This window comes from Anneissia japonica, unplaced genomic scaffold (assembly GCF_011630105.1).
Source record: "Anneissia japonica isolate Jap-2015-1 unplaced genomic scaffold, ASM1163010v1 scaffold3867_len840240_cov202, whole genome shotgun sequence".
NCBI lineage: Eukaryota > Metazoa > Echinodermata > Crinoidea > Comatulida > Comatulidae > Anneissia > Anneissia japonica.
The window spans coordinates 521,522-535,655 of record NW_022715965.1 but is presented as its reverse complement, the minus strand read 5'-3'; the positions used below and the strand labels follow the sequence as shown (position 1 = coordinate 535,655).

The 14,134-nt window shown below is 34.9% G+C and overlaps 2 protein-coding genes across 3 annotated transcripts in view; one reads left to right on the top strand and one right to left on the bottom strand.

Annotated features, from left to right (window-relative positions):
* LOC117109479 overlaps positions 1-14,134 on the bottom strand; it is a 35,993-nt gene that overhangs the window by 13,747 nt on the left and 8,112 nt on the right. For both annotated transcript variants that reach the window (XM_033251839.1, XM_033251840.1), the window contains exons 14-31: positions 13,771-13,953; positions 13,057-13,191; positions 12,346-12,447; positions 11,587-11,823; positions 8,248-8,382; positions 7,523-7,643; positions 7,033-7,166; positions 5,954-6,091; positions 5,359-5,423; positions 4,656-4,755; positions 3,916-4,188; positions 3,680-3,769; positions 3,442-3,504; positions 3,135-3,196; positions 2,539-2,668; positions 2,111-2,184; positions 1,360-1,482; positions 68-286 (exon numbers count right to left, since the gene is read on the bottom strand). In XM_033251839.1, coding sequence (XP_033107730.1) covers positions 68-286; positions 1,360-1,482; positions 2,111-2,184; positions 2,539-2,668; positions 3,135-3,196; positions 3,442-3,504; positions 3,680-3,769; positions 3,916-4,188; positions 4,656-4,755; positions 5,359-5,423; positions 5,954-6,091; positions 7,033-7,166; positions 7,523-7,643; positions 8,248-8,382; positions 11,587-11,823; positions 12,346-12,447; positions 13,057-13,191; positions 13,771-13,953 — 2,384 coding nt within the window. The remainder of the gene's footprint in view (positions 1-67; positions 287-1,359; positions 1,483-2,110; positions 2,185-2,538; positions 2,669-3,134; positions 3,197-3,441; positions 3,505-3,679; positions 3,770-3,915; positions 4,189-4,655; positions 4,756-5,358; positions 5,424-5,953; positions 6,092-7,032; positions 7,167-7,522; positions 7,644-8,247; positions 8,383-11,586; positions 11,824-12,345; positions 12,448-13,056; positions 13,192-13,770; positions 13,954-14,134) is intronic.
* LOC117109480 (serine/threonine-protein kinase PLK4-like) lies at positions 9,473-11,536 on the top strand. The gene has a single exon (XM_033251841.1). It carries the CDS (start codon positions 9,535-9,537, stop codon positions 11,320-11,322), a length of 1,788 nt encoding a protein of 595 aa, XP_033107732.1. The 5' UTR covers positions 9,473-9,534; the 3' UTR covers positions 11,323-11,536.

Sequence of the window (14,134 nt, the reverse complement as noted above, 5' to 3'; positions counted from 1 at the left end):
TGTCAAAAGTACAATAAGCAAATTTGTATGGATGAGAAAATGACATACAGTATATGGGTATACTAACATTCCATCCAATGGAAACTTAGCAATGCAGTATGACCCTGGTTTTCGAAGACTGTCGTCTGATGTTGAGCCTTTCTTCATAGCTTCTTCTTCCTTTGTTGATAAGCTGTCCCCTGCACAATCCCCAGCACCATCTACTGAAGCAACCCTTCCCATCGGGGCCACATTCTTTGCTTCTTTTTCCATTCTATCATTAATTTCTTTCATTAATACCTCCAGTCTGAAAATAAACATTACAATAATAATTTTAATATGTCTGTTTTATAAACTGCGTTGTTAAGGCCTATTATATGCATCACATATTTACTCTGGTGATTAGGCCAAGCATTTATAAAAGAAATATTCAAGTTTCCTATGAACATATTCCATTAATGTTGTACATACTAATCAGTGCATATTGCCATGACAACCTACTAAATAACATGGAGAACATGCTACATTGGGTGAAGGTCACATTGTGTGGGCCAACCCTGGTAAGCAACCTGGTTTGAAACAACCAAAGCGAGTGCAGGGGTGGATTGCTATAAGCGATCTTTAGACAGTCTTAACGCGTAGCTGGCTATAATCGTGACGTCACTACTGGTCTATGATTATAGACCATTGCTTTTACCGCAGTCTAACCAGTTAGGCATCTAAATCTTAAAAGCCTGCTTGCAGAGGCTTAAAACAGTCTTAAATCATTTTTATCATGGCGTTACAGGCACTAGACATAGGCCATCAAAAATCATCAAAACCCGAGAATCGAACAAAGAAGATATCGCACCTCAGCGTCTGTAAAAAAGGGTCTACGCTTATTTATGTTCATTTTGATTCATGTGCATGTGTCGAGCAAGCGTGAAGTATGTAAATGCACACTCAATTTTATGTTACCAGGGAGTACTTGTTTGCATTTCAATAATCAAAGCAGTCTAAGTGAAGACCATTTTATAGCAATGGTCTTAGCAGAGTGACTTCAGTAAGACCATCTAAGTGATAAAAATGGTTCTATTTGAGGAGTTACGACTACCAGCTAAGACATTTTTATAGCAATCCACCCAGATTTTATAAAATTTCAAAATATCTCAAACGAAGTGAATTGGGTATGGCATAAGTCTTAACTGTGAACTAGGCCACAGTCTTCTACAACACTGGCAAATGTAACATAACAATATGCAGAATGTAGACCTCTCCATTGAAGCAATATTAGTATTTCAGAAATATTACAAGTCTTTGTTGATTACATGCATAAGAAGAACGTCAATTTCAAAATTATAAATTTCACTCAACTAGATGTGTTTTTTACAAATGACTAACCTTTTGTACTTGTCCAGGCGCTGGACATAGATCAGGTCAGGTGTATCGATGGCAGACAGGTACACTTCAGTGACATATTTCTCTGATAGTTGCATTGCTTTCGTTGATACTGTGCTCACGTCCCTCAAAATAACAATATTTTTTAAAACTTGTAAACTTTTATCATTTTTTTTTAAATCTTTCAAATTTTTAAATTGTCAAATTTTTCTAATTTTTAAACTTTTAAATATTAAACTTGTAAAACTTTTTAAACTTTAAACTGAATTTTTTCACTTCATTGCAATGTTTATTTTTGTCCATTTTTACTTCTTTTTGTTTGTCATTGCCGTTTTTTTCATCTATTATTTCTGTGTTTTGTATTCTGATTTAATGTAAGGACCCCAACGAAAATAATATTTCAACGCCATTGTTATTGCCACAGCTCACTAGTGTAGTGTATAGTGACAATATTGTTAATGATTAGGTTGGATGGGTAGGGGGGTGATGATGAAGATGATGATGACAATGATAATAATGATGATGAACATAATGTTGATGAAAATGTTACTGATAATAATAATAATAATAATAATAATAATAATAATAATAATAATAATATGTGTTAAGACATTGATCATGATCGTGATAATGATGATATTAAGAATGACAAACATAATGAGGATTGTGATTATGATTATGTTGAGGATGATTATGAAGACAAGAATGTAGATGATAAAGATAATCATTATCTGACAATAAATAACATTTATACTTTTCTTCTTTGTCACTTGGAGGGTAGTATATATCTATTCTTCCTTGACAGCAATCCTTGAGTAATTTCATATGCTGAAGAGAAACAAACAAAAAAAAACTAGTTGGTTAGATGAACATTGCCATTCCAATACCAAGGACACTGTCGCTATTTGTTTAACTGATTAATTAGCATAAGAATTTAGCAGTATTGTATACTCAAGTACAGAAAAGACATAATACTTTTACTCATAACTTGTACTAGTAAGTCGATTACAGTAAATGACACATCATTTTAAAGCTTACAATGTAGAGAATAAGAATAAATTAAAAAGTAAATTTTCATTTTTTGGTCACTGCCTCAATTTTTACATTCAGGAACAAATAAAAAACTTAAAATATGAAAGTGTTGTAAGGAACAGTAAAACAATATTACAAATTATCACAAACCTCAGGATTATGATCAGCAAAGCCTGCCCTCAACAGCTCAAGTCTGACATTGTGTTCGTTGACAACTGTTTTGATAGTGCTGAGCTGTACCCTCTCTACAAGGGGATCCAACCAAAGTGTGTTTCCAAGGCTAGAAATAATTCATTTTCACAAATCAGTAGAGATTTTTTTAGTCCATGAGTAAAATACTTATCTGGATAAACATAAAAAATTGCATAAAATGAGAACACCCCTAAAAAAAATAATTGAACAGTTCAGCTAAAGGCAATCAGCATAAACTACCCTGCAAACAAACACACATTCTCATTTTCGCAGGTCCCCCGTAAGTCGCGGGAGATGTACGAGGAGATGAGAAACTAGTAATTTTTTTTTTCATTTGGAATTAAAGGAATAAACTACTGTCTCCAATATGCAAAATGTTTTAATCTTTAAAGTATAAACTATGACACTGTGTCAAAACTCTATGGCAAGATTAGGGAAAATCCTGGTCTCAAAATCTTTGAAGGCAAACATTCCAACCAACAAATCAAAGTTGAAATGATACAGATAACAATTCTAATCAACCATTAATTAAAAATTAAATTATTGCATATTACCTTAGAAGGACTCTCCCACAAAGTTCCTTGTGATAAGTGAGATTGTGCACAAAAGCTGAAGCCTAAAATACACAAATGAGAATAAAACAAATAATAAAACATTTATATATTTCAGTATATTCCATATTTAAAACTTAACCTAATACTGTACATACCATGCTACAAAATAACACAATATTTGGACACTATGGTTTTTACTGATTTTAATATTTATAATTATAAAATAGATATGGCAATAAGTTGCGCGAACCCTTCTTTACTGCTCGGCCAATCAACCCACCAAGATCCCAGTAACTATGTTACATACCTGGTTTGTCCAATCGGTGTCTTGGTCTTTAGGTCTTAGGTGACACAGGAAAACTTCCACAACCTATTTGATTGCAATACCAAAAATAACACTAGTAGTATCATCATATCAAAACAAGAAACACATAAGCCTGTATAATTGATTCATTAACATTCTTACATCCATTAGTTTTGCTCTAGTAGGATGTAATTGTTGAAATGTTTTAAACATTTTATTGAATTGTTGCATTTGGCCTTACTTGAAATGGAATGTGGTAGAGATGGGCGGGAAGGCCTAGCAGGTTGTCAGTAGCAACGACCTCAAATCTTCCATTGTCAACCAACTGAACCTGTTAAGATTAAAAGTATATAACCGCAATTTATATAAATTTTAATATTAATTTTTTTTTTATTGTAAATTGTTTTATCTAGTATTGGATACATGAGCACATGGCATTTTAGAACCATTACTAAGTGTAATCAAAATGAAACGTACCGTAGCATTCTGTGTATTATCGTGCGAAGCAAACAACATTTCAACCCGCACTCTGTGAAACGTATGCCTACTGTCCTCTATAACGCACATATCCAGACGTTTTGCATCCAAGTGTTTCACCCGATGGAGTGGATTTCCAAACCAGCTTTGCAGGTCCGAGCTGAGTTTGACAGCTCCTGATTCCACTGGCATTTCAGCACTTGAAAGATCTGGTTGGCTGCTCAACACCCTAGCAAAGTAATGTGTTGCGTCCACTATATAAGTTATAAGGACCTAGAGAAAAATTGGAAAAACAATTATTAACAATACACTGTATGTACAGTAGTCATAAACAAAACCAGAACAATAACATGGTGTTAACCATTATGTCACTATTTAGCACAATTCAGTTGGGAGACATTTAGGGTTCACCTGGCCAAGTTATTTGAATTGACAAAATTATTTTCTTTTTAAAGGTATGTCCAGTTGTTTCCAAGGTATATGTACATTGGTAATCACAAAAGAATATAGATAAAGAAATTGAAAATTGTCCATGAGTCTTTCAGATATTATTTATCTATTTATTAAGCAAGATATACACCAGATTTTTGTTTTATCAGACTTTGTTTGACAGACATATCTAATCAAATAAATTGTGTGTCATTCTGTACTTGTATTAATCAGTCAATTCTCTCCTTCTTCAGACCAAACTCTGACCAAATACAATCTGTTTGGTCTGTGATAAATGTGATGATAATCACCTTAACATATCCAGACACTGGTAGAGTGACATCACCATTCAGCACCATTGGATTGTCCAACTCGGCATATAGTAGGTGTCGAAAACGACAACGCTCATCACTAAAACAGATAGAAAGAGATGCTATTTAAACCAGACATGATACTTGTCACATTTTAACTGCTGATATGAAAAACAATGACAGTGGCAGATTCAATGGGAAAGGGTGAGCTGACCCGCTCCCACCCCCATAAAATAATTTTTTCAAAAATTATAAAAAAATTTAGAAAAGTATATAATAATAACAAAATTTAAGTCTAAAAGAGCAATAACTTCTCTTTCATCAGCTCCAACCATGGTGGGGCTGTGGTGGGTGGACGCTCTATCTGTGACAGTCCCTCCCTAGGCCCCTCTACTTCAAATTCCTGGATCTGCTACTGAATAATGAAATGCACAACGGTTAGTACCACTGGTTGCAGGGGAAGATTTAGGGCCCCCGGTTTTGGAAAGTAAAAGAAAAAAAAAATTGATCGCCCAAAACGACTTAGAGGTTATCTTTGGGCGTCTAGAAAACAAAATTTCGTGAGGGCATGTCTCCGGACCCCCTAGGGTAGTGTTGTCTCGATCGGCCCCACATTTTCGGCCTCCCCTTTTGGACATCTATGGATCTGTCCAAGTTGAGTAAACTAAGCTAAGCTTGCGCTCTCAACTGTTAACAATCTAACCTGCACTTTCCAAGTGCCTTCAGTTTGTTACATAACTTCTCTGTCTTCTTTCTTTCTTCTTTGTCCTACATAATACAAAAAAGAATTAAATTAAGAGGAGGGGTTAACTAGGTGAAGAATGGCCTGGTTGTTATTCTCATTACTATCATTGTCATCACTGTAAAAGTGATTATAATAGTGATTTACATCAAATAATCAAAATTATGATGTTTGATTTTCCATTTTAAATTTTTATTAATTTGTTATAGGCCCAATGCCAGTGATATGCCAAACAGCTAAGTTTTGTATTCATGATGATGATGATAATAATTATGATAATGATCACAAAGATGATCAAAAAGATATTTATGAAATGAAAAGATGAAGATAATACAAAAAATATTGATGACGATGATGATTATGATGATGTAATGGCGGCAATGATAGTGATGAAGGTGATGATGATGACGGTATGGATAATGATGATAATTATAATAAATAATAATATAATATTCTCAATATGTTTTATTAAATTACTCAGCAATTTTTTAAGTAAGCATCCAAATAAAGTTTCATGATTTCTATTTTGATGATGAATATCAAAGCAGCCTCCTACCTGCTTTGCTTTCTCCACATTCAACTTGGGTGGAAGTTTTTGCCGGCTTTGTTTCAGAAACTGAGCAAACCCAGAAACATGCTCGTAGTCGTCTGAGCCAATCAACATATGAGAAAGACTTTGACATTTTTTGGAGCTCTAGTCAAAAAAACAATATAAAATGCATTACTCATCATAGTAATTTATAGACATATCATCTGGTTATAGCAGAAAACTGGGAGAAAAACACTGACTGTTTTTAATGCTAAGGTTGACAGTTTTAAGTAGGTTTTAAATTTAAAATTTAAATGCCAAAAAAAAAATAGAATTTGCTTGATAATGAAATGATGCATAAATAATAACTTTCATATATTATATATTTTATAAATAGAATCTAAGAAAACTGTATTTTCTTTCAAGATCTGTAAATTTTATCTTTAATCTGTGCATCTATTGGGGCTTATTTGTAGTTTTATTTCTGGATAGTTTTCTTTATCTCTGGAGAGTATTCTTAAATGAGTCATGTTGTGGCAAAATGGCTAAGTTGTAGCAAAAATTGAAGTTCAAGTTATTGGTATTTTCCGATACCTGAGAATGTGATCTTTAAAACGAGGGGTCATTCATTTAAATTGGACATTTCAAGCCTAAGTTATTGGAAAGTGAAAGTACAGTACTCTTAGAGTCAAGATAAACATGATTTTCAGTAATTGCCTTTCAAATATTATTTGCATATATTGTTTAATAGAATGAACTATGAAAAATAACGTTAAACAATTTGTTAACCACTTCTAGAACTAATACTTTGGGACATGATTAATGACACATTAAACTGGTGATCTATAGTAAAAAACAAATTTGGATTTTTAGGGAATTTTTCGAGCTCCCATATTTTATAGCTCATTTACTCAATACTGGACTGTGCGACAACTTAACCATCTTGCCACAACATGCCTCAAATATGAAGTTATTTCAACACCTACAAATATTTTTTATATTCATACCCCTCCAACCAGATAAAATTTATGCTCGTTCAGTAAAACAAATGTTGATAATGTGTCTGGCTTAAGGAAAAAAGTGAACATCATGATATGGATACTGACCTGTTGCAGTTGGTTGACATAGCTATCCCTACAGGACCAAAGACGTTGACCAAACGTACCCTTTGAGGTAGGAAAGTCAAAATGAATTACCCAGGTGGCATTTGTGAGTGTGAACTCGACATCATCTGTGAATACTATGAAGTGGGAGAAGAAAGGGCAAAAGTCAATATGTATTAAATACTATTAAGCAAATAGTGTACAGTTTTGAGGGCACTGTTGGAAAAATACTGACCTGAAGAAGGAATTTTGCATAAAATTTTTTTAAATACTGCAGAGTAATTGAAGGCAAATTCTGAATGCACTAAAGGCTCCCAAGGGCACTGTTCTTAAAAATAAGGTGTTTGTTCATGTGAACATTAGAGAAAGCCTCCTGAGGTGCTGCTGAATTTTCACCAGGGATGGTGCTATACTACTACTGCTTCCCTGGGTTTCCAGCATAAACTTCCAAATTGAAATAAGGCTTCATTTCGCTTTGCTTTTCTAATCTCACCTAATACAGGCGTTGAATCTTTTTGATGGCTGATCCTCCATTCGTGGCATACTTTCTCCACATCATCTAAACTCATGGCATCGTGAACAACCATTGCATAATGACTGGAGCTTAAGAGCAACTGTAGAATTAAAGATACATCTTTTTTTTCACCTTCTAATGATATAGGTTTGTTATCCCTCCACCTAAGCTGAAAATGTGTGACCTCACTGCACTATACTCTTGGTAGGAGGATTGGGGAGCATGTTTATATTTGTTTGTAAGAAAAATCCTGATGTTTCTGAAAGGATTGCACTAATGACCTTGGTATAAGAATGCAAGCACTTTTCCACCTTACCACCAAGAGAGAGCTGCACACTCCTCAGTGAAATAACTGTATAAATATTTACACAAACATAGCTGGTAAAGAATAGCAATGAGTACATGGGATGTTGAGAATACTTTAATTTTCATAAAAGTGTACTTAAATATCTTGGTGGTGAAGATGCTCGCCTGCCAATCCCAGAGTCCTGGGTTGAAATCCTGTAGGATTCCTGAATTCATTCTCATGACACAATACAACTCCTCTCCATAAGCCATGTTATGAGTGGAGTTTTAAAAAAAAAGTGTATTTATTAGATCAAACCATGCAATACATGTACAGAGCCAACAGCTTAACTACCAATCTGGAGGATGTCACTCAAAATAACACCTTCTAATCACCCAAGCATTCTAAACAATCTTACGTGGTGAAGATTAAGCGCATCTTCCTTGTACCGTGTGAAGATCACAATCCTTGTGTCGGCTGGTTGAGCATGAGCCGTGTCTAGTAAATCAAGGACCTTGTTGTATTTCTGACTAGATGGACATGTATGCACGACCTGTGAAAATTAAAATTAAACATAAATCAAATCCACAATTTATATCTAGCTTCAAATTTCCAATTGTACACTAAATCGGAATGACATATATTTTAAGACTATAATAAAACTGATATTGTCATACATTTTTATAATGAATATGTATTCAGTCTGATTGACATGTGAACATTTACAATAAATAATTGTAATGCAATGCATTTAACCCAGACAAAGTGGGGCCCAGTCGCAGCAAAAATCTTAGATGACCCACCCTTTGATAATTCCATATTTGTTTGATCATTTTATTATTTTAACATCAATTTCATTTTTTTAAATAATCTTTAATTCATATACAGTATTATACATATTGCAGTAAAAAATTAGGCCTATCCTTAACAATAAATAAGCATAGGGCTAACTTAAATATGATAACAAAATTTACACATAGGATAAATTTGGAAGTAGCTGTATACACAAATTGAATAAGCTACAGAAGTTGCGACATTTCTTTATAGGAAATATTGCTTGCTTACATTCATAAATATACTTTGTAATACATAATTTCTCAGGTATAGGCCCATCACTTTGAAGACAAAATAAAGTTCTTTAAACAAGATTTAGCATCCAAGGTTCAATTATTGTTTATTTCATCACACACAAAATAAAGCATAATTTGTTTTCTAGGAACAGAAGAAAAAAAAAACAGAATTATAGATCCAAGTTGGTTCCTTTTAAAATAACAAAATTCAAAGAAAAAAATAGAACAATAAAGTGCTTCTAACTGAGAAAAAATATAAAGTGAATATAACACATAAGAACCAATAAAAAAGAAACACGAAAAACTATCTAATAATTATTTATTTGTATTATAATTATTTCTCAACACATTTTATTGCAATTCCTGTAGTCATTGTGGTTTATAAATTTGAGAAATACTATTATAAATTGTGCAAAAGAGCAGAGTAACCAATTATGTAATCATTGAGTAAACAGGTAGGAATCAAGTATTCCTTATCCCATCAGATACAAGAGAGCAAACTATACATTGATAAGAACTGCCCTTTGTAACTCTATGATCAGAAACATGATTCAGGACTGTACATAAATGCTATTCAGTTTTTCTGGCTGCAATATATTACTCCCCTTGAGTATTCTTTGCAATAGTGACGTGGAATGGATCCTACTACTACTCTACTACTTGCCAAACAACCACCATCACTAAAACAAGAGCAAGACAGTCCTCACGAGACGGAAATACAAGTTGATGATGTACTAATTGGTAGAGAGCTTGGTAATGGGGAATTTGGAAAAGTGTATGAAGCAAATTGGGTGAGCAAGAAACATTTGGTTGCTGTCAAGATTGTAGAAGTTTGTCCAGACAGGAAGTGCAATGTCCAGGTTTTCCTTGGTCTTAACCATCCTAATCTGTTGAGAAACTTTGGGATAATCAGAACAACCAGCTGGATAATAATGGAACTATCACCACATGGAAATCTACTGCAGTATTTGATGAATAAAAACGATCAACTGACATCAAACACTCGTCACTCTTGGATCTATGACTTAATTTATGGAATCATTTTTCTCCACGAGAATGGTGTAATACATCGGAATTTAAAATCTTCAAACTGTTTTATATTTGATTCTTGCTTGAAAATTAGCGATGGACTTACAAATCAGAGGTCATTTAATAATACTGATGAGTATCTAGATAGCAATGTTCCATGGATGGCACCAGAGGTTCTTGGAGACCCCACCAGAACAAGTATAATGTCAGATATCTATTCCATTGGCATTGTTGTCAATGAAATCCTGAGTGGGAAAATCCCTTATGGAGACTATACAAAAACAAAACGACAGCTTATGAGAAAAATTATTCACGATGACCTACGACCAACGATTCACAAAAAATGCGGGTCGGAACTGATGAAGCTTCTAACAGAAACCTGGAGCAAGGATTCTAGGTTGAGACCTACTGCCACAGCATTTCTAAGACTGTATCAGAGGTGTTACTTAACCAGCCCAACACATGCAAAGGATATACGTATAAGTTCTGTTGCAAAGAGACTTTTTCTTGACACTAAAGATTCTGGATACAACATCAAATGTCTTCATATTCTACCATCTGGCTATCCTGTGATATCATGCATGCGGCAAACACCAGACTATGTCTTGCACACGAAACTCCTTGTGTTCAAATCTGACTCTGAGACAATGACCTTACATGAAAGCTCTTCAGACTCCAATGATCAGCAGGTTCACATCTGCACAAGCTTTGCCACAAATAGCGTCATCTTTGCTCTATGCTACGAAATCGGAACTAAGGAGTACACATTGATGAAATTTGACATACGTGGCAAGAGCATCGGAAAGGTCAACCTCGAAGGCTTAAGCCAGAAATTGGATACACTTCATTATCATGGAATCACCTGCGACAGAAGTGGTTTCATCTACATTATAACATGTCAGGCAAAACAGCCAAAGCATGGTTTCTTAAAATTCTCGTGTGTTGGAGAACCATGTGGAGAGATTACCCTTGACAGCATCACCTCCCCAAATTGGGTAGACATCAAAAACAATATATTGTGGGTTGCTAAACATCAAGGGACATGCAACCACAAAGGCAACAATGTCATCGGTGCATTCGACCTTGAAGGCCAGCCTTTAGCTAGTTTAATCAACCCATATTTAGTATGCAAATATGAGCCGTTTCTTAAGAGTTTCTGCTTAGCCATCTCTCCAAACGGATTTTTGATTGTGTCCGATTATAGTGGAACTCGGTTTGTTCTAAATTACCAGGGAAATGTAGTTTACGATGACATCCGTGCAAGTTCTAACGTTATGTATGGCAATATGGAGCTGATTGGAAAACGATACCTTGTGCAGCAGACATGGAATAAACAGGGATACCCAGATGTTATCCAGTATTACACACTCCTTGCGGATTACAAATTCTCATAAGGAATGTTAATCTATAATGACTATTTAATGTTAAAGGTAATTAAATCATATAGTTTTTGTATTTAACTATATTTCACGAGGGGAACCCTAATGGCTATAAGTTCTCGCCACTTCACATAATTAGTTTGACATGGAGTCACTTGAATCTTCAGACGAGGCGATTTTTTAAAACCATCAGAGCCAGCTGAATATACCTAGCTGAATAGCGAAAAATATCAATGTATGTTTTTACACTATCTTATAAATCAAAGAAAGAATTCTTACATGGCGGATTCTACCATACACTGCTGCCTCTAGCTTGTGAGCTATGATGACAAGCGGGTCAGATTGGTAGGCCTTCATGAATGATTCAAGACCAGCAGTCCAGTGGGAACTGAATGCAAGGATCTGGCGTGGAGCTGAACGGCTTGGCTGGTTCTGCAATGTCTTGCCATACTCCTGCATAATTTCTCGTACCTCTTGAGTAAAGTCAGAGAACACCACATCAGCATCATCAAACACCTGTAAATTAGTAAATAATCTATCTTATAAAGGTGAAAAGGGAATGAGGATGCAAATGTGGTGGCTAGCATTATAAAATAAGGACTATTCTATTTAATTTTGAGAGGTGTACTAGTAAATAAAGAGTTGGGTTGAGAAGTGTTTTTGAGAGGGCGTTTATTCGAAGGAGGCATTAATAAATGCCCCTAAATTTCACTGTAAAAGTGGACTTATTGATCCCAAGCAGGTTTGAAAAAATGTAATTCTACTGGAGTAGAAAATTAATAGAATGTGTTGAGAACGATGTTTCTGCCATTAGAATTGTGTACAATTATTTAGGAGGGCCATTATTCAAGAGAAATATAGACACCTTGGGGCGCTTCTTTAAGGGAAGCGTTTATTCCAAATTGGGTCCTAGATGGGGCATTTATTCGAGGGGGAGCTTATTCAAAGCGGGATGTTTATTCGAATAAATACAGTTAATATACTAAACAAAAGTTCAGTATTTGGATTGCTTACTTTGTATTAAGTTATTAGACTTACCAAGTGACAAAGCCTTTCTGTATTGAGGTGAGATTTCTTCAGCAAACGCAAGAAACATAATGGTGTACCAACAAGGATTTCACATCCATTTATTAGATCAATCTGAAATAAATTCAATATTTAATATTTATACTATTTTAGAAAATTGTAATTTTTGACAAGAGGATGGCTATCAACGTTATTGCATACATTTTAACGTCTTACATTTTCATAATTGATGGGCGCACACTCAGTCAAAGGTCGTCAGCCAACGTAATTCCATGACGAACCTGTTCAGACTACAACCGACAATGGACCTTTCCGCTAAGCTCCGCCCCTTGGATATTGTTGCTAAGGTCCCACAAGACGACTGTTAAAACATAGCGAGCACGTGCGTTTGTGGGACAACATGTGCGTTTGTGAGACATGCGCGTATTCCTAGCGCTGTTCTGATTAGTCAGTTGTTAAATTTGATTGACACTCCATTGAACACTGTCATGTAGGGCGGACGAGATGGGTTTGTCAGCCAACTCAGTGTGCACAGCTTAAACTAGCATTCACCCTGATCAGAATATAAACACTCTGTGCTTGGCTGTCTAATGTAATTCCAAAATATCTATTATATATTATGAGCTTGGGTGGACGATTCCATTATTTTCAAGGTAAGCTTTACAGAATCGAATAGAATACTAAGCTTTAGCCTATAAGAATGATTTAATACTTGAAACCTACTTCCTTATTTTCCTCAGCCCCAGCTCCATGGATTACCAATGCTCTCACATATTTTGCATTTGGCAGCATACTCTGGGCATCGTCGTACACTTGTTTTGCCTTCTTCCATCGTGGCACTATCACAATAATTAGAGGCTAGCAGAAATATAAATAATAATGATATATAAGTGTGGAGTGGAGTGGAATAGTGTAGAGTGGAGTTGAATAGTTTAGTGGTTAAAATGTTTGCCTTCTAATCCTTGGTCCTGGGTTGAATTCCTGCGACAGCAGGACTTTCTCTCAGGACTAAAAGCAAACTCCACTCCCTAAGCCTCATAAAGAGAATTCACTGATAAAAGCATCACATTATTTCATTTATTTAAAGAGGGCCTGCATATCAGCTGACCTTCTAGGATACAAAGGGTCACTTTCTATAAATATGTTTTGTTTTTTTTTCTTTATTTACTTGTTATATAAAAAAGCTAAACATTCACTGAGCCTCTTCTAATTTTAAATTGAAAAGTAATTAAATATACAAAGGAAACAAGTCAATTATGGAATTTTATTATTCAAGTTTATTACAGTAGAACATAAAATAATCACAACTTTTATGGTGATAATTTGTATTGTACATATATTCTGATAGGTATTGATGTGCTTTTCCAACGAAAGGAACAACTACACAACAACAAAGAGAGAAGCATTGATTATAGATTTCCTCTGTATTAAACTTACCCCAGTACCCCTAGGCAAGGCACTATAAGCGCTAGGCTGTACAACCTGAGTGAAGAGGGGTAGCAGGTAGGCATGGCTCCTATTCTGCCTGGACACACCAACCATGTCCCTGCCTCTTAAAATGGTCGGCCAGCTATGAGACTGAATCAGGCTAGGGCTACAAAAATTTTTCTTTTTTAGCATCTAAACAAAAGCAATTAAAACAAAAAATATATTGTTAATATACATAAAACTTGTGTGAAATACTCACACAAATAAGCAGATAGATTTTATGTCAAAAAGCTATTAATAACAAAATATATATTATTGCCTCCTCCGGTGCCACCGAAGGATCTACGTGCGCAGCAGAAGCCAAAACCTACGG